Source organism: Halictus rubicundus, chromosome 9, assembly GCF_050948215.1.
Source record: "Halictus rubicundus isolate RS-2024b chromosome 9, iyHalRubi1_principal, whole genome shotgun sequence".
Classification (NCBI taxonomy): Eukaryota; Metazoa; Arthropoda; class Insecta; order Hymenoptera; family Halictidae; genus Halictus; species Halictus rubicundus.
Window position 1 is genome coordinate 122809 of NC_135157.1, and position 22093 is coordinate 144901.

The 22093-nt window shown below is 36.9% G+C and overlaps 1 protein-coding gene across 1 annotated transcript in view; it reads left to right on the forward strand.

Moving 5' to 3' along the window:
- Positions 1-2424: 2424 nt before the first annotated feature.
- Positions 2425-22093, forward strand: part of L(2)41ab (lethal (2) 41Ab) — a 50403-nt gene continuing 30734 nt past the window's right edge. Inside the window, exons 1-2 of the mRNA XM_076794035.1 lie at positions 2425-2781; positions 3240-3862. Coding sequence (XP_076650150.1) covers positions 2650-2781; positions 3240-3862 — 755 coding nt within the window. The 5' untranslated portion in view covers positions 2425-2649. The remainder of the gene's footprint in view (positions 2782-3239; positions 3863-22093) is intronic.

Genomic DNA, 22093 nt, shown 5'->3' on the forward strand with positions numbered 1-22093 from the left:
GATAATATAAATATACAATGATAAAACATAATAAAATTTTTAAAAAATGCGTTAGTCGTCAGGATTTGAACACTGGAACATATTTACTGTATCTGTATTTCTATCGATATCTGCATTCCTATGTAATAAATGATTTTTTGCTTTTCCATCAATGATATTATTTCTTAACTTATTCAGTGATATTACTTATTAGAAGATCAATGATATTACTTCTTAACTTACACCGGATTATATCCCGCTTTGTATTAAACAATTTTTGGATATTATTCCGAAAGGCACCGATGGCCGATCGAGATGAAACTTGGTGGGTATGTAAAACTCAACATTCTGAACAACTTTTTCCTATACATGTAACCGCGGCTCGGCCATAGTTTCGGAGATATTCCTATACGTGCACGTCCGAGGCGTGCGTATCACATTTCTAGCGGAAAAAACATAAACAGATCATTGTGTCGATTCCGTCCCCTCAACGGCCTAACCCCAACAAACTTGAATTATACCTCCGGCTGTACTTCCGAAAAGCACCGGGGAAACACAATACGCACGTCTCGGACGTACACGTATAGGCAAAATTCAATGTAGTAGTAGCTGCAGTTTTCCCCGAATATCTCCGAAACTATGGCTGAGCCGCGGTTACATGTATAGGAAAAAGTTATTCAGAATGTTGAGTTTTACATACTCACCAAGTTTCATCTCGATCGGCCACAGGTGCCTTTTGGAAGGACAGCCCACCTGTTATCTAAACATTCTTTTAAAGTCCTTTTTCACAGTCGCAGAGGAAGAAACGCTCTGTATTTTGGAATTCAAGTAATTGTAGACACTTGTATGATTCTGTTATATATACTACTTTGACAAAAATAGAAAATAAAAATTATGTGGCGTGTGTAATACCGTACAAAGCAGTTTCAGATGAATGATAATGTGTTCAGGAACTGTTACGGCAATATGTAAGATCACCCTGTCGATGAAGTATCGAATGCGGTTTATGACTCGAGCGACTGGAATCCACCTCTTTTGAGGAGTTTCGTGCACACTGCATGTTTAGCCTTCCTTTAATTAGGTTTGGAGGCAGGTCTCTGGAAGTTGTGGATGCATTCGCTTGTACGGTCTGGCTTGCGACTCAATAGCGATTGTTAGCGTACCATAAAACTCCAGATGGGACACAGAACACAGGTAGGTGTTCTGGGCGCTAAGTCACAAACGCACTAAAGTACTGCAATTGTGGAAACTATTTTGTTTTTTCAATGATCGTCGCAAAAAATTGTTCTTCCTTGAATATGGATGGTACTATGGTATCGAGTTGTAAATGAGTGTTAAACAGAGCTGCAATGCAGCCCATAAAAAATTAGTAGAACGGTGAAATAAAGAGTAAACTAGAATGTTTTCGACTAAAATTATTTAAAAATAGTTCTAACATGTTTTTAAAGTAATCTAGTAAAAATCTTATGGTGCTGAGGTGGAAAAAATATTTATTCATGAAAGAAAATTTTTTTCAATTAATAATAACAGTAGCTAAATATATGAAAAAATTTAAGATAGTGTTGATGACAATAGCTCATTATTAAATTAATTTTCAGGGTGGTCGCTTTTAAACTTCGATATGAAATCTGTATTTGTTCGATTTTTTCCGGGTTTTCCATTTTTTACAACTAGAGTTTGCAACTACAAAATTGGAAAGAAATAAAATACGTATCATTACAATTAATATTATTCTTAATTTATATTAATTAGAGATTTTGTACCCAAGATTTACATGTTAGTTACATATTTCATATACAACAATTAAGCTGTACGTTCTAATCCTGGTTAAAAAAATAATGTGCGTCCGGTTTTATGCTAAAAGACGACACGGTTATGTTTCAGGAAAGACGACACGGTTCTGTGTCATGCTAAAAGACGACACGGTTCTGTTCCAGGAAAGACGACACGGTTCTGTTCCAGGAAAGACGACACGGTTCTGTGCCATGCTAAAGCGGCGATGTCACGAAAGTGGGAACGCCGAAACCCCGGGCGTGAGCACTCTCCTATCCTCTCTGGCAATACATTGGAAACAAAGCTCCTCAAAGGCAAGTACTGTTTCCCTCTTTGTATTAGTTCCTTCTTATGTAAACCTGACATAAAAGGACTGAAAATAATTTATAATTTCCTTAAACAATGTTCCGTTAGACTTTAGAAACAGTGTAAACCTATTTAATGTAAACTAGATGTAATAATATTGTACTTGCTATATAAACCACTTGGTTTAAAGCAATAAATAAATAAATAAATAAATAAAATAAAAAATTCGAGCGACACATTCTCCCGTAAGGCTGGCAGTCTTTATATATATCTCGTCGGTGGCCTGGTTCTGTTCCATGCTAAGGCTTAGCAGATGTCAGCACTGTATCGGGAACGCTGAAAACCCGGACGTGAGCACTCTCCTATCCTCTCTGATAAAAATATTCTTTAGTCTGTGGTCCAATTACCAACGTTGGTATAGTAACCGGCATTATGGAAATGAAACATTGATGACTATGATACAGTTATAATTATTGTATTACGTAGTACAAACGCGGAAAACAATCAAAATAGTTTTGTGCATTTAAATACTACATCTTTTATTGTACAAGAAAATTCATTTTTGAAGCAAATAAAAATTGTATAGCAAAGATGGATTTTTCTGACATATCTTCATTAAATGTACTGGATCCAGACGACAAATTAATGAAAAAATTTCAAGAAACACTTCATACACATTTATTAAATGTTAATAACACACTTTCTGAAGAAATATTTGAACTTGTAAGTAAAATGTATATTACATAAAATTTACATGTTTTATATTATTAAAGCAGAACTTAACACGTTGACTGCTGTGGTAGTCTCCAGTGACCTGTGCTTTTACATTACTTCAGAACAATTCTCATAATATTAGTAGTCCTGGATATCAGTTCTTTATCAAGTAATTAATAGTAATTGTTAATAACTCCAATCATTTGTGCAAATGAAATAAGTAAGACTTGGATAAAATACCTGGAACTCAAGCGGCAGTTAACATGTTAATTGATGAATTTGGTTATTGTAAGATTTTGCGTGTAATCATTTATGTATATGCACTATGTACACATATCAATCAATTCAATTTATTATAAAATTCTGATAGCATTTACAATATACAGTTATTGTAGCATTGTCGTATTACTAATGTAATAATAACCATGTTTTAATTAAACTGATATTGCTAATTTGTATATTTTTAGGAAGCGTCACTAAAAAAAGTAGAAAAAGAGTTAGAATCAGAAGGTATAAATCTTTATCAGACACAGCAACAAGTCGAACAACAACATACAAATATTAACCAATATTTCGAAGCATTGTCTAGAATTACACTGTTAAGAGAAAAGAAAGACCACAATGTAGAAGAAGCTAAAGAAGTTTTAAAAAAAAATCACAATAAATTAGATGATGTAAAGAATAAACAGAAAAAATGTTCACAAGAGTTGAAAAATTTGTTGACTTTCTATAGCTATTTGTTAAAGTGGGAAAATGACCTTAATGATTACTTAAAAATATCTAAACAGATCTCATCGCAAGATGCGAATAAAAGAAAGAAGTTAATCAATAAAAAGTATCAACGAGATTTTATTTTATATCGATTGCAAGAAGAAATCTGGAAAGTTGAAGAAGAAATAGCATATCTGGATGAGCAATTACAAATTAAAGATAAAAAAAAGGCAGATACTAATAGAATAATAATAGATGTAAATACAGATTTAGAGACTTTATATGCAGAACGCAAAGACTTACATGATATATGGAAGTCCGTTGTCACAAGCATTTATAAAAGAAATGGTATTTATGATCAGTTACATTCACAATATGAGTAAGTATTACAATTTTTTAAAATTAACATTCCTTCAGTAAAATAAGTACAAACATTTGCAGTTTTTGAAAGAATGTACAGAATAAATCTTTCAATCTATTCGAAACCTCTACTCAAATTTCTGAAAGTAAATTAATTATTTTTGTTACAAAATATTCCAAGGTTAAAGTGCTAATACTATCTTCATTTTGACTCTTTCACTAAATAATTTTATGTATGTACTATTTTTCTATAATTCATTCTTTATTCACTTACAATTATAGGATTACTAAATATACATTTTGTAAATTAGATCCAAATAATTCGTTGTATTTGTAAATGTAACTAATTACTTTAAAATTAGTTGTTGTGTTAAACTGATAAAGTTACATCTATTTGTAAAATGCATGTAGCCGTTAAGGAGGAGCAATATTACAACACCAATGACAGCAGATGTATATTCAAAAACTCGATTTCATAAGTGTGTTGTTGTCTCTCAACCTATTTTTAATTGCCAAACACCTACTAACAATTTTTAAAATAAAGCCAATAATAGGTGATAGTTTCTAGTAGGTTATACGACGTTTTACAGATTTTTAAATCTTACCATTGAAGTCTGTAACAAAGGGTATAGCCGATGAAGATGTTCAAAACTGCACTTCTTGTTAGAGGTTTTACAATAACTACTGAATCATTCGAAAGATGACCAAGAAAAACCCCTCTGAGTAAAATTTCAGCCCTCTAGCTTGCCCGTGAGGATAGTTACAGGGTAAATTAGATTTCGCGCATTTTTCGCTCTCTGATGCTTTCTAAAATTTTGAAAAAATGTGGCATATTTTGGATCCTAAGCTGCATTTTAGAGAATTTTTTCAGATTTTTTTGTTGTAAACTGTGTTGTCAATTTTTTGAGTTTTTTTTTGTTGTGGGAGATCATTGTCAAAAACAATAAAAACCAAATTTTTTCGACGTTTCTGCTATGAGAAGGAAAGTTAGACTTATTGGTTTTACCGCGGATATATATATATTAAGTCATTTTTAACGTTATTACATTGAAACAAGGTATTATTTGTACTAAGAAATGTGATTTAAGAGAAAGAGTAAATTGTATTTTATGCGATAAATACCAGAATGTTCGTAACGCTTACAACATCGCTGGTTGGCAGAGTGGTTAGCCTCTTCCCGTGTTAAAGTACGGGAAAATAATTGAAATAACAATTCAAATAATGAATATAGAAACAAATTGTAAAAATTTATTTATTTAAACAATTATTTTATCAGTGAACTATCGAAATGATAATTCAAATAATAAATATATTATCTTAACAATAAATTATTGAAATAATTCAGATGGTGAATATAGAAACAAATATTATGAAAATTTATTCCTTTTATCCGCTAACTGGAAACGAATCGAAGGTTCGAAGTTTCGATCCTTCGATTTTCATCACCTTCGAATTTTCTGCATTCGAAGCTTCGAAGCTTCGAAATCTTCGACCTTCGAAGCAAAGTAACAGCCCTACTACATAGTATGTGTGACCGCTGTAGCCAATATGTATTTCGAATACAGCCGAAAATGCGTGTGAAACGAGGCATGCCTCTTCCACTCTGAACCAATCGGCCGCGCATTCGTGTCAATACAATGTCACCACTTCGAACTCATACGAAATGGCGTCTTTCTACCCCCTACAATCGCGTAGTAGTGGGCGGTAACAGTTTAACACTAAACCTACCACGCGCGGTCAAATGACCGTTTTTGAAATTTCGTTTAGAATTTCTTGTATACAATGTTACTGTATCGTCATGTAACTTATTGACTTTTCCTATAATATACATACAACCCATTTTTCAATATTCACAACTTTCTTTATTGTTTACTTTCCGAAAAAATTTCATAGCATGTCTAGTCTACCACGAGCGGTCATTTGACTATTTGAACAATTCATGGTATTTACGACTATATTCTTCGGAAAGCACACTCCTGAAATTGTTTTACGAGTCCACAATGTAATTGTGGTTCTACAGTGCAAACAAACGCGCGATTGGTACAAATGCCTACCTTTCTTTGTACGACAGTACGGTCTTGCGATCCGAACAGAGAGCATTAAAATTTCACAGAGTGAATAATAGAGATTATTACGCGTTATAAGTGCTAGTTTCAACAAAGTGAACAGAGCCAACAATATTTTGTGGTATGATTGACATTTGAATTTTTTTTATTTATGTTCTCAATGTTTTTGCCCCGTTTGATTTATATTTTTATATTTTAGTTTTTACTTTATCATTTGTATATTCATCCCCAAAAATGTCAAGACATTGGAGGAATATCAATTTATTAGACAAAATAAATAATATTGACGAGGATTGTTCAGAAGATGACCAAGAAGTTTCCGATATTGATAATGATACAGTGGAAAATAATTGTGACTTATTTGACAGCGATACGGACGAAGAGAATATTTTGCATATACGAAGAGGACAAAAAAGAAGTTAGTTCCGAAAGTGAAAATGAGTTTGACAAAAAATAAAAGAATTTATAATATTTTCAAGGAAATATCAAGACCGACAGGATACGCTAAACGAAATCTTATAAAGGGCAGAGTTGAGTCGGCATTTTCCTCGATTATTGATCATAACATGATTGAACATGTAAGAAAATATACGGAATCAGAGGCATTTCGAGTGTTGAAAACGAAATGGAATTTATCTATTGCAAAATTATATGCATTTATTGGACTTCTATATGCACACGGCGTATATGAGGCTAAAAATATGGATCTATCATATTTATGGAACAAGAAATGGGGTCTATCATTTTTCTCGACAACTATGAGCCGAAATGACTTTACAGAAATCATGAGATTAAAGGCTGTTGCACACTAGACCGCACCGTCGCGACGCGGCGCATAGTGGTGCCAAGGCGGTGTTACGTTCGCGACGATGTACCAATTTACGGGCCGATCGCGACGCAAAATACTTTGTCTTTACCTTTTTGGGTCAAGCCACTTAAGGAATTTACCCGGGATCGGGACTCGGGTAGTGGATCGTGAACGGGAATCACTATTAAAGCCGTTTATTGAAGTCGAAGTTTTACAAGAACGTGTTGACGGTTCGGAATTCGGAACTCGAGTGCGTGTCGGTTTGAACTTAGCTACTAAGTGTTTTTTGTTACGTTTCTATTGGTTGTCTGCGTTTTTGTGGGGGTGAGTGTCTATTTTTCTGATTGGCGTAGGTGTAGCTGTGGGTGTGGTCTGTATGGATCGTTGGGGGTAGAAGGTTTATTATTTATTGGGTGTTGTAAACATTTGGGGTTTATGATTTTTCGGTCGTACGGGTCCCCAACCGTCCTGCAATTTTTTAGGAAATTGTTTTATGACGGTTCGCCAAGGACTCGGCCAGATGCGAGCCTTTTTCTGGCCGCTCGGGTCGCCAAGTCTGGTACGCACGTGACAGCGGCAAAAAATCCATTTTATAAATTTTCGATTTTTATAAAAAAAAATTATTTTTGTATCGAATGATTTTAAAAAAAAATTTTTTTTACGGAGATATACGCATGGTAAATAACCATTTCCTCGCTCCTGGGAATTAATCAGTTTTCAGTGCGATAGTTACGTAATTACTCCGTCTATAATTCAATACATAGGGGTCTAAAAATCATATGGGTTATTGCAAATGGTTTCAACTATTAATTGGCAAAAAAAATTTCCAAAAAAAGTTGTTTAACATTAAGTAATATGGACTAACCTGAAGCCCCTTTGGGATACGTTCATTTTTTATTTATGGACGAATACAAAAAATCCTTTGAATAGCTTCGATCTGGAACTAATCGTTTTGGCAAGTTATAATATTGATCTAGCTTTGTGCAAAATTTCAAGAGATACTTCGAGATGCTTTCGCCGCAATTTAAGTTTAAATATCAACTTTCGGAATTTCCGAGAATGAATCGCGCGGGTGTCACGATTATTTGATGTTTCAGGTGAAATTTTTTAGGAATATTTCTAAATAATAAAGAAAAATGTGAAGTGCATCTGAGTTATTAATTTTTTCTGTATAAAAAAATATTAATTAACAATTTGTTTATCTTACATAAATTAAATTTATAGCGTTCATTGAAGCACTACCAAAAAATACCTGTTGCATTTTTGCGACAGTAGTCCAGTGAACGAAAACTTTGTTTATTTAACATAAAAAATTGTTATTGAATATTTTTTTATATGTATGAATGTCATATTTTTTTTTACTATCTGATATGTATCCCTTAAAAATTTCACATAAAACATCAAATAATCATGACATTCGCGCGATTCATTCTCGGAAATTCCGAAAATTGATATTTAAACTTAAATTGCGGCGAAAGCATCTCGAAGTATCTCTTGAAATTTTGCACAAAGTTAGATCAACATTACACCTTGCCAAAACAATTAGTTCCAGACCAAAATCTATTAAAGAATTTGTTGTATGCTTTCATAAATAAAAAATGGACAGAAAACAGAGATTTTCGATTATCCCATATTACTTAATGTTAACAACTTTTTGCAAAAATTTTTTTTGCCAAATAAGCGTTGTACCTGTGGCAATCTCTCCACAAATTTTCACACAAATTCGTTGGATAGTTTCGTTTTTACAGATTTTTTGCCGCTTTTTGGTCATTTGGCACCACTGTGCGGCGCGACGCGCCGCCTGACTAGCACCGCACCAGCACTTTCTATTGCCAAAACTATTGTAGAATTATTTTAAGGCACACAATGCTCCCTTTACAATGCTCACTTGTGGCCAAAATTCAAAATGTCGTCGAAATTTTCTAAAAATTGATAATCAAAGGTTCTTAAGGGGAGGGAACCGAACCTGACCAGGGCAAGCTCCGAATGCCCCGACACAATAATGATCGTCACGCTATGAAAGAACGAACGGCCGCTAGAGGAAGCTAAATAGTAACATTTCTGTCCAGTAGGGGAGCTAGGAACGTTTTCCAAAGTTCAGTATCGAGCAACACACTGTATTGGTAAAACAGAGGAAGAGAGAATGTACGGGCGTACGACAACGTGGATGGCGCTGTCGTAGCTTCGTTCGAATAGCCGTGCCGCGGCACACTCACACACCGCCTGATCAGCGTGTACGTGTGCCGACGGCGATCGCAAGGGTCAGGGATGCCTGGAAATATTTCCCAATAATGCAGTCACGGGACTTGTCAATGGTGAAAAGAGCTAGATGAAAGTTCTATCTAGGGTGGAAAGGTCCTCAGAAGTCGTACTTTTGCATCATCGAGAAATGGTTAGCAATATTCGGCAGCACGTCGTTTCTCAGGGAGGCTATGGTAACTGACATGGCGGCACACTCACACACCGCCTGGTCGGAGTGTACGTGTGCAGACGGCGATCGCAAGGGTCAGGGATGCCTGGAAATATTTCCCAATAATGCAGTCACGGGACTTGTCAATGGTGAAAAGAGCTAGATGAAAGTTCTATCTAGGGTGGAAAGGTCCTCAGAAGTCGTACTTTTGCCTCATCGAGAAATGGTTAGCAATATTCGGCAGCACGTCGTTTCTCAGGGAGGCTATGGTAACTGACATGGCGGCACACTCACACACCGCCTGGTCGGAGTGTACGTGTGCAGACGGCGATCGCAAGGGTCAGGGATGCCTGGAAATATTTCCCAATAATGCAGTCACGGGACTTGTCAATGGTGAAAAGAGCTAGATGAAAGTTCTATCTAGGGTGGAAAGGTCCTCAGAAGTCGTACTTTTGCATCATCGAGAAATGGTTAGCAATATTCGGCAGCACGTCGTTTCTCAGGGAGGCTATGGGAACTGACATGGCGGCACACTCACACACCGCCTGGTCGGCGTGTACGTGTGCCTACGAGGGCTGGAGGGGTCTGGAATTCCGCAACCCATTTCTCTATAATACAGGGATGTGAATTTTCAGTAATGATTCGCACTAGATAAAAGGATCAACCTAACATGCTGAATCCCTCGAAAATCCGTAAAAATTATTGTTTGCGAAATGTAACAAATGGTTTGATAAACTATATTTAAATAAATGATTCTTTTCTAGTTTTTATCTCTAGATACAAGTGAACGCATTCTAAATATTTTCAGTAAAAATTTGCTTTCTATAACTCCGTGCCGTGACATTGACACTGGAGGGTGTCATAAATTAGCCCTCCCACGACACTGTCCCGCCGAAGACGAAAGAACTTTCCTGTAACCTCGGTGCAAAACACAGTCATTCTCTAAAGTCTGAAACATCACCGCTTCGCACGAATGTACGATTGCCTAGTAAATATGATCCAAATTATATCATGTTTGGTGTCAATTTTATCAGGAAAATGACGCGAATGTGTTGAGAGAAGTTTCATGAATATATTATGAAAAACAAAAGAATTGGGACATTGCATTAGTATTGTCTCACCGATATACCTGACCTTGCACAATGTTACACCCTTCGGCGGTCTAGCTTCTGGGTCTTTCGACAGGTACACGCTTGAGGGTGTCAGAAACTAGCCCTCCCAATATAACCCCAGATAAAAGAGCTAAGGGGCACAGAATGCCTGTGGGATTAGGACAAGTTTCACCGATACGTAATGTTACGATAAAAATTACAATCTCATTAAAGACAGTCCAAATGATGCTTCATGTTTTTAATCTATTTATTAATACATGCTTTTATTTTTTTATGCTTTTATGTTTTTAATCAGAACAATATTGTTAATACGAATGACTTCTAGAGCTTATCTAGAGCATTTGGACCGTCTTTAATGAGATTGTAATTTTAACTTTCAAATTTTAATACAAATTTTTTTATCTTTCATTCGTTATTCGAAATTTTTATTTCGATAACTATTTTGCCCAACTCTGCGTATTGATAATATCATTAAAATATACTTACGAAGTTACATACGCCTAGAAGGTATGACAAGAAGGTAAATTATGACAATTTTTTGAGGAGTGCGGTAACTTCGTGAGGATATTTTAATGATATTATCGATACGTATGCAACTTCATTCGAAACAAATTCGTCGGAATTCCAGAAATATTTAATTTAATTTAATTTAATTTAATTTAATTTAATTTAATTTAATACAAAATTTAATGCAAATAAAGATTATGCACATGTTTGCTAAATATACCTACTGTAATTATAAAAAAAACCAAGTATATTAAAAGTTACGTTATAAGTTATGAATGAAGTACCGTTATTACCATTATGTATTTCATAAAAACGCAGAAACTCTCGGACCCCGCGTACCGTCAGGCCGGCCAGACAATGCATACAGAAATCCATATAAAATGCGGAACATTGCAAGCATAGTCGGCCTGGCCGTTCGGTGTGCCGGTCGTTGGGTGTAACATGGGTCAGGTACATCGGTGAGACAATACTAATGCAATGTCATCATTTTTTTTGTTTTTCCTTATTTTTTCCTGAAACCTCTCTCAACACATTCGTGGAATGTTTCTGATAAAAATGATACCAAACATGGTATAATTTGTATCATATTTACTACGCATTCGTACATTTGTTCGGAGCGACGATGTTTCAGATTTCAGAGAATGACTGTGTTTCGCACCGAGGCTGCATACCAGCTCTTTCGTCTTTGGCTGGACACTATCGGAGAAGGGCCAATTTATGACGCGCCCAAGTGTCTACCCTTCGAAGGGGCTAGAAGCTAGACCGCCGAAGAGTGTAACATTATGCGGGGTCAGGTATATCGGTGAAACAATACTAATGCAATGTCCCAATTCTTTTGTTTTTCATAATATATTCATGAAACTTCTCTCAACACATTCGTGTAATTTTCCTGATAAAATTGACACCAAACATGATATAATTTGGATCATATTTACTAGGCAATCGTACATTCGTGCGAAGCGGCAATGTTTCAGACTTTAGAGAATGACTGTGTTTTGCACTGAGGTTACAGGAAAGTTCTTTCGTCTTCGGCGAGACAGTGTCGTGGGAGGGCTAATTTATGACACCCTCCAGTGTCAATGTTATGGAGCGGGCCATCGACGCAAGATACTAATTCGCAACAGGTTGCTTTCAAACCATTAGAGATATTGAAATCAAATTTTTACAGAAAATATTTAGAATATATTCATTTTTATCTGGAGATAAAAACTAGAAAAAATCAATTGATAAATATAGTTTGCCCAACTATTTGTTACATTTCGCGAACAATAATTTTTAGGGATTTTTGAGGGATTCAGCATGTCAGGTTGATCTTTTTATCTAGTGCCATTACTGAAAATTCATATCCTTGTATTATCCAACCTTCCAAGATGCTAATTGGCTAAAGCGCTTTTCACTATGGAAAAGTCCCGTCTCTGCATTATTGGGAAATATTTACAGGCATCCCGGACCCTTGCGATCGCCGTCGGCACACGTACACGCCGACCAGGCGGTGTGTGAGTGTGCCGCCATGTCAGTTCCCATAGCTTCCCTGAGAAACGACGTGCTGCCGAATATTGCTAACCGTTTCTCAATGATGCAAAAGTACGACTTCTGAGGACCTTTCCACCCTAGATAGAACTTTCATCTAGTTCTTTCCACCATTGACAAGTCCCGTGACTGCATTATTGGGAAATATTTCCAGGCATCCCTGACCCTTGCGATCGCCGTCGGCACACGTTCACGCTGATCAGGCGGTGTGTGAGTGTGCCACGGCACGGCTATTCGAACGAGGCTACGACAGCGCCATCAACGTTGACGCGCCGCTCATGCTCCTACAGGCCTCTCTGGCGGACAACATGCTGCCGAATATAGCTAATCATTTCTCGAGGACGCAAAAGTAGGACTTCTGAGGACCTTTCCACCCTAGATTGAACCTTTATCTAGCTCTTTTCACTATGGAAAAGTCCCGTCTCTGCATTATTGGGAAATATTTCCAGGCATCCCGGACCCTTGCGATCGCCGTCGCACACGTACACGCCATCCACGCTTTCGCGCCGCGCATGCTCCTATAGGCCTCTGTTTTACCGATACAGTGACTACTGACGATGAGACAGATCGGGAACATAGTACAGCGCTCGTAGCGAAAAATGTCGGAACTATATTTTGATGAAATACTCAATGATCTAATTTTTCTGGGTGCCCGCTTTCATTTGTTTGATACGTAAGCATACAACGTGATCGGCGTGGCATTGAGTTCCTATATGTTCCCGCTAGGGTGGAAAGGTCCAACGAACTCCATACGAGCTCTGAATCTCTCGATATTTACGATAATGTCACTCGACAAGCAGTATGCTGCTGAATATTGCAAATTACGGCTAAAAAACGCAAAAGTACGACTTCTGAGGACCTTTTCACCCTAGATTGAACTTTTATCTAGAGATTTTGACTACAGAACAGTACTATTTTTGCATTGTTAACAAATGAGAGCGGGCCTCCCGTACCCTTGCAAAACTCGGGTACGTGTGCGGAACTAGGGAGGGGATGCACTCACACAATCTTGAGCCGTGCCCACCGCCTTAAGGTCACTGATAATGAACGTGATATTATGTGGTCTGGAAACCGCGTTTCTCAACGCTCGAATATCTCGTGTTTTAGATATCCCTCTATTGTATAGGATAGTTCTGTCACGCAAAAACTCCGAGCGACGAAGTCGCAAGGTTGATGAGCGAAGCGAGTAGGGGGCGAAGCCCCCTAGTCTTGATATGAATTTGTTGACGTATCTAGTAGCCCAGATCATAGCATCTACGTGCATGATGACGGAATGATATGTTAACGGGCCCAGTTGGCCGTTCGTGTTAATAATGGTGTTGGCCCTTCGTTGGCCATGACCGATGGACCACTTGCATAAAAAGGCGACATTTTTAATGGTTGGCCAACCAATATCGCAATCAAGGCCTAACAAAATGACAACCATAAATGCTACTAGGGAATCGTAAAGTGAAGCATATGTAGGGCAACCGTTCCTTATGGCCAAAAGTCGATTTTTCAAGATTGAGATATTAAAAAAAATTTGTTTGCAACAGACTAAGAACTCTTCCAAGCTACCAAATCCAAATTATTATTCATTTCAGATTATTTTGTTCTAAGATATATCATTCTGAAGACAAAGTCATGAAATTCAGATTAAGCAAAACGCTTAAAATAGTGAATCATGGACTATCAAAATACAAATTTAAATGATAGTTTCATATGTGTCAGCGGGTGTATTTAAAGTATGTAATACAGTTGTTAGGATATTTTTAACCATGAACAAATAGCGCATATGAGACTGAAAGATTTTCGTTCGAAATATTTATAAATAATGTATATATGTATAATATAACATATAATGTATAATATTGATTTTATTTACGTCTATAATTTATTTGTGTTGTTATTATTACTCATGTTATTTCCGCTGTATAATAGTACTATTAACATGATTTTTAAGACATTTCCTATGATTTGTCAAAAAAATGTTTCCATAAAAAATTAATCAGTATTTACTTTTCTACAAATGTCAATATAAAAAATTTAAGAAAAAAAATTCGCGTTCCCATTTGAATCACATAGAAGAATGTCAAAATGTCGGCGGCGGTGCGGTGCTGGTCAGGCGGCGGTGCGGTCTAGTGTGCGACGGCCTTTATTCGGTTTGACAACAGAAATCAACGAAGCTCAACGCTTACAAAACGATAAGTTCGTTTTGATCTCTGAAGTTGGGTACAAATTTATCGAAAACAGTCAAAACTGTTATAAACCAGGAGCATATCTTTCTATAGATGAACAATTGTTTCCAACAAAAGCACGTTGTAGATTTACTGAATACATGCCAAATAAACCGGACAAAGGACCTAGCCGAATAAGATGGTCAAAACTGCCCTTAGACGTTTTTCAATAATTAATGAACCATTCGAAAGCTGACCAAGAAAAACCCCTCTGAGCCAAATTTCAACCCCCTATCTTGCTCGTGAGGGTAGTTACAGGGTAAATTAGATTTTGAGCTTTTCCGTGCATTTTCCGCACTCTGATGCTTCCCAAAATTCTGAAAAAAATGTGACATATTTTGGATCCTAAGCTGCATTTTAGAGAATTTTTTCAGATTTTTTTGTTGTAAACTGTGTTGTCAATTTTTTGAGTTTTTTTTTGTTGTGGGAGATCATTGTCAAAAACAATAAAAACCAAATTTTTTCGACGTTTCTGCTATTAGGAGGAAAGTTACACTTGTTGATTTTATCGCAAGTATATATTAAGTCATTTTTAACGTTATTACATTGAAACAAGTAAGTGTTTGACCTCAGAAATATGTTTTAAGAGAAAAATAAATTCTATTTCGTGCGATATATACCAGAATGTTCGCAACGTTTACAACATCGCCGGTTGGCCGAGGAGTCAAGGTGTCGGACTACGGAGCGGAAACGCTGGGTTCGAATCCCGTCGAGGGTAAAGTCTTTTTTTCCGTACATCTTTATTTTTTCAATTTTTTATTACATGGTTTATTCATGTGATTTTTAAAATATTTTTTTAATGTTTTAAAAATATTTAAGAAACATTTTTGAGTAAAATATATGTAAATATAGTTTTAGAGTATCTATCACTTCCTCGATTCTCTAATAGTATGTGATCTTCATTACGGTCCTCTCTAACATTCTTAATATTAAATTTCATTAATCTACTTTCTAAGCCTTGCGTCTTCAGAAATTATGGAGGAAATGAGAAGAACTCTGAAGAAATAACACGCAGCAAAGTATTGGTTTTTGTCAAATTGAAAGAAAAGGGCTACATACTACCACTATTTTTAAAGTGAGGTATCAGGTACACAAATAAGCCTTAGCCATTCCCCTTTATTGTAACGTAAATGAGGATGTATTTCCGTTTATAGTTACTTGATTGAAAACCATCATGAAGAGGGGAGACTTTTGTATTGTCGACAGAGGTTTTCGAGATGTTACATCTCATTTAACAGGTCTTGGTTTCAGAGTTCTCATGCCTGCTTTAAAAGGTAATCGTTCTCAACTTTCGACGAAAGAGTCGAATTATTCCCGAAAAGTCACGAAAATTCATTGGGTTGTAGAGGCAATGTATAGTATACAAGGTCAAAAGTATCAGCTTCTACACAAACAAGTAGACAACGAAACCTTTCCAAAAATTGGACATAATTGGAACTGCAAAACGACTCCATTTCAAACAGTATCCTCGGTAGATACTCTGGATTTTCCGGAAATGACAGAAGTAGATTTAAAAATTCTTTTCACGGAATCTTACCAATTTTCGCAAGCAATTTCTATATCTGGCGGAAATCGTGGACGAACACAATAATATAAATATTAATTTATTGCCTAATCCAAGAAAATAATATCATTAAAGTCGAAGTCAAATCGGAGTAATATAAATAAAAGTTAGTTAAAAATGTTTCTTAAATATTTTTAAAACATTAAAAAAATATTTTAAAAATCACATGAATAAACCATGTAATAAAAAATTGAAAAAATAAAGATGATGTACGGAAAAAAAAAACTTTACCCTCGACGGGATTCGAACCCAGCGTTTCCGCTCCGTAGTCCGACACCTTGACTCCTCGGCCAACCGGCGATGTTGTAAACGTTGCGAACATTCTGGTATATATCGCACGAAATAGAATTTATTTTTCTCTTAAAACATATTTCTGAGGTCAAACACTTACTTGTTTCAATGTAATAACGTTAAAAATGACTTAATATATACTTGCGATAAAATCAACAAGTGTAACTTTCCTCCTAATAGCAGAAACGTCGAAAAAATTCGGTTTTTCTTGTTTTTGACAAAGACTTCCCACAACAAAAAATCTAAAAAAAATTGAGGACACTGCCTGTTATGGTACTTTATTGGGGCACTAAACAGCTCAATAGCATGTTTTCATATTTTTGAGAAACCTGCATTTTTCCGATTTTTTTGAGGTTTTTCATTTTTTACGACCACAGTTTGCATCAAAAAAATCTGAAAAAATTCTCAAAAATCCGCCTTAGGGTCCAAAATATGTCACATTTTTTTCAGAATTTTGGGAAGCATAAGAGTGCGGAAAATGCACAGAAAAGCTCAAAATCTAATTTACCCTGTAACTACCCTCACGAGCAAGATAGGGGGTTGAAATTTGGCTCAGAGGGGTTTTTCTTGGTCAGCTTTCGAATGGTTCATTAATTATTGGAAAACGTCTAAGGGCAGTTTTGACCATCTTAATCGGCTAGGCCCTTTGGCATAAAATTCTGGTTGGCTTCCGATGTAAGTAGTAAGTATATAGTAAACGGCTTTCCATATTTGGGAAAAAATGAAGGGAGAAAATCATCGGTCCCACTTGGGCAGTTTGTATAGTTTGTAACTTTGAAATTAGCAGAACCATATACGGCCCATGGGAGAAATATAACAACTGACAATTTTTTTACAAGCGTGTCATTAGCGAGTAAACTTCAAGCAAAAAAACTACGCTTGTTGGATCTATTCGCAGAAATAACAGAGAGCTACCAAAAAAAAAAAGTGACACCCATATACCAGAGACCATTAGATTTTACAATAGCACAAAATTCGGTGTAGATGTATCCGATCAAATGGCCAGAAAATATAGTGTAAAATCTAATTGTCAAAGATGGCCTTTACAGGTATTTTTCAATATCATAGATTTAGCCGGGATCGAGGCAAGAATTTTTATTTCAATTGGCAGAAGAGCTTGGGAGCGAATATCAGAAGGAGAGACAGCTAAGCAAAGAATGTTCATCAGAAACAATAACAAATACAGCTATAGATTCATCTGAACGGAAAGCTTGTCAAATAAGATATTGTAAAGTCAATAAGACTAACAAAATTTGTATAAAATGTAAAAAATACGTATGTGGAAAATATGCAATACAAAATACTGTAATTTGTAAAAAATGTGCTGAAAATGCATAAATGTAAATAAAACTTTTCTAAATAGAAAAAAATATTTTGTTTACTATCCAATTGGCTAAAATCTCTTTCTATATTAGATACATTTTTTTTTGAAGCGGTCATTTGACCGCTCATGGCAGGATTAGGTATAAATGAAATGTCGGTTGGTTTAGTGTTAATATCTTAGCCCACTGCTATAACCCACAGCTTACGTCGAATATCATGGAATTAATCACACGGAAATTTCTTGGTAAAAGTAATTATGTTTTCATGTTATGTTTTTCTGTTATGTTGAGTAGGAGGTGCGATATTATGATTTAGTATGAGGAAGTCACTTCCAGCACGTTTTGACCGTGTGTTTTCCTTTGTGTTTTCGTCGGAGGGTGGTCATAAAGTAATTAAAACTCGTCGTAGAAACTAATTTTTACGCTAGCCTCATTTTTAAAGTTGACCAACATCTGACCTTGCCCGTCATAAAATTGATGGGCTTGGGCTAACCAAACGGTACAACACCTTCTACCTGCATTATCGCCGTGCGTATCATACCTAAGCAGGTAATTTTGCTTGTAAATCAAAAACACATGTTGCTATTGAGTCATTGGGAAACAAGAATGGACAGGTTACCTGAAAGATGGCAACAAGTCCTTACAAATAATGGAAATTATATCATTGAATAATATTAAATATGTATTTTTATGAACTGATTCAAATGTTTTCTTTAAAATATGGCAGAACTTTCCTTCCAACCTAATATATTTTGATAACAGTTTCAAGTACCCAATATTTGCGATTTTTGATGCTCCGCGAATTAAAAAACGGAATTTCAAACAGGAAGAATCGTAGAATACGACCATATTTAAAAAAATTTTTTTACACTTTAACCGGTGGTAAAATTTGCAGAACAAAGATGTTTCTAATATATCTTCATTGAGAAATTACATTTGCGTATAACATGATAAATTATTTAAGAAGAATTTTGTATGTATAATTTACGTATGATAAAATACATATAAGGATGTGTGACGCTGTTTTACTAAGTGCCAGGAACGTTTCCTATTTCCATGGTGTTGTAAAGGAGAGATACGAATAGTTTACCTAAGGAGCTGTGGAGCCCCTAAAAATATTTTTTTTGTATCATGCACATGTTACGAGCCAGGGCTGCGAGCAACGCGAGAGGCCGGCGAGGGGTAGTTACCCCAGGAATATGGTTTCAATTTGTTAGTTAGGTACGCGGACGCACCCAAAGCGAAATCGGAGAGCCGCTAGGATAGTTGACGTCGAGGACGCACCTGATGTGAAATCAGGGAACCTCTGGGAGGTTGGAGTCAAACGCAGACGCACCCGATGCGAAACCGAGGAGCCACTAGGAGGATGAAACTTCGTGAACGCACCCAATGTGAAATCGGGGAGTCACTAGGTTGGACACGCGGCGAACCCGATATGAAAGGAAGGTGGAAAACTCACAGACGCACCTGATGCAAAATCAGGGAGCTGCTAGGATACGGAAGAACCCAATGCGAAATCGGGGATCCGCTAGGATAGTATAGTTTTCGTGGACGCACCCAATGCGGAACCGGGGAGCCACTAGGTGGGAGAAATCTTCGTTGATTTGAATTTAAGATTAGTAAGCCTCGTAACTTATATATATTTTAATTGATACAATCCGAGCGGTAAGATTGTATCATGTGGGAACGTTCAATTATTAGATTAGGATATTGGGCAATAATTAAGGGTTGTAGATTACGCGAGTTAACAAACACGACAAATATATTCTGATTTAAGATAATTACAAATGTTGTTTGTGTCGCGAGTGAATGTACAATTTGAGAATTTGTTACCTATGATGCACGGTGTTGACGCACTGGCAATGCGGGGTTAGATAGCGATTGCTGAATGCCAAATAGAATATATACCGAACTAACGGAATCTATAAGGTTACGAATTGATTCGAAAGGGACTTTAACCCGATCTCACTAGACTTGGCGCGACGTGACTGCACGAGTACTGAACCGCGTCTGAATCTCGACTGAACCGCTTCTCAACTGAACCAAAGAGGATGAAAACGAATGGGTTTATATACCTTGAAAATGAAAGGGGTACTCTGTTTAAGATTTAATGTCGCTTAGGGTCACAGTCACATTTTTTGTCACTTCTAATGAAAAGCAGGCCTCAGTTAGATTTTCGTTGAAAGGGGTTAATGAAGGTTATCCGGGCTATTTCCTATCAGAATATTGATTAACGGATGCCAGAAGGGAGTGTCTAGAGATTTTGATATAAAGAGGGCATACAGTATCTTTCGTTAATAAAAGGGGCCTGTTGGGACGCTTTTCGTTCTCAGAAAAGAGATTAGAAATTCTAATCGAAATAAACGTGGAGAACGTCTCCATACGTAACATCTCCCCCCTTAAATGAAACATCGCGGTTCGCGTGATGCTTTCGATCTGAGAAAGAAAAACGTCCTGGAAACTATGATAAACAAAATGTCGGGTGTAGTGTAGTGTAGTGTAGTGTACTTATTTTTAGGTGTGGTCTCGATTGCGTAGCCTATTTGAGTCCAGTGTTCCGCAACATCCAGTGGGGGTTGATCAGGTAATCGGTCCAACAGGAGGTGGCCCTCAGCGTGGCCACTACTGGTGATGGTCACTCCGCTAGCGTAGCCGCTTCGGTCCCTCATTACTAGCCCGAAGATGATGTTTATTCGATGGATGGCTCTGTTGTTACGTGGGCGGATGCCCCTCAGCACCATTTTTACTGCCTGCCAGATTACGTATTCGGACTATGTTGGTTATTAACTCTGTTAGATAGTCTCCATGTTTCCAAATTCGTTCCAGTTAGGAATGAGGTTGGTTCCCGAGCTTGTTTACCAAAAATTAATTCGTATGGTGTGAAATTGGTGGCTTCATGAACTGAGGTATTGTAAGAGAACATTGCAAAAGGAATTAGCAAATCCCAGTCCTCGTAGCTATCCATGTGATGCTTAAGATACTCCGTGAGTACGATATGACTTCGTTCTAATGATCCATTAGTTTGCGGTCTGTATCCTGAAGTAGTAATCTGTTTGATTTTGAAAATTTCAGATAAGTTTTTCATGAGGCTTCCGATAAAACTGGTTCCTTTGTCTGTTAATATGGCTCGAGGTGCTCCATAAACTGGGATGAAATGCCTTGCGAAAGCATCGGCAATGGTAGTGGCTCGGATGTTGGGTATTGCCACTGCAATACAATATTTGGTTAAATTATCCTGCATGGTAAGAATGTATTGATTGCCTCCCGGTGTGACTGGTAATGGTCCAACGGTATCCAGGGAAATTTTATCAAATGCGTCCAAAGGTGTGTCGGTGATCAGCATAGGCTGGCGAGTTTTTACACGAACTAGTTTCTGTTCCTGACAACTTTTGCATTTTCGGCTGTAATCTTGAATTTTATTACGCATGTGTGGCCAATGAAATCTTGCTCGAATACGGTTGTAGGTTTTTGTGACTCCTTTATGTCCTCCGATTAAACTATCGTGCGCTTCGTGAATAATCTCTTGTCTATTTTCCAAAGAAGGAGTGGTGATAATGCAATTGCATATTGTGATTTGAGGAATTTTTTCTGTGAAGGTCTCTTCTAATGTCTTGAAAAATTCGTTGAGTGGCAATTTATGCAAATCTCCGGTGACTGATATTCGAAAGGATTCGATTCTGTTTTGTCTTAAAGCTGGTTGGAGAGTTTTCAATCCGTTGACTATATCCATTCTATTTGGTTTATCGTAAAAGTTGTCGGAAATTATTATGCTGAAGGTTTTTAATAATCCGTTGTTTGAAATTACAACTTGTCCCTTCCTTGGTCCTGCAGCTAGAAATTCCTGTTTGTTTATTAATTCAGTGTCCAAAAGTAGTTTTCCGACAGGGGTTATTAAATTGCAGTCGGCTGATATAAAGTGCACGTAATTGTCTTCCTTTGCTGTGAGGGTGTTTGGAGAAACGATGATCTTTTGTTTTGGTTCTGGCGGCGCTTCCAGGTCAGTTTCGGTAGAAGAACTGTCGGTAGCGGTGTCAAACAATGGATAAAGGTCTGCTGTACGGTCAGGTAGCTGCCTTGCACTTGTTTCGCTTGTGGGTAGCTGAATTATGGTGGGTTGTAAAATTCCACCTGTGCTGTATGATGGTTCCTGCGGTATGTTAGGTAGATCCATTTGCGAATTGTTTATGTTTTCAATAACTGTATTTTCAAGCGGTTCCTCAAATGAAATTAAATCGCCAGATAAGCTTTGGTTCTTATCTGTAGAAAAAATTTCTGTGGAATTTGCTGCGGGTTGAAAATGATGTGTGGTGTGCTGGTGTTCATGCGGCATCGTCACCTCTCGAGATAAGGTCGGAAGAGATCGGTTTTTATTCACAATGGGAGAGTGTCACACTTTTCCAAGAGCGGGCTCTTCTCTTTCATCT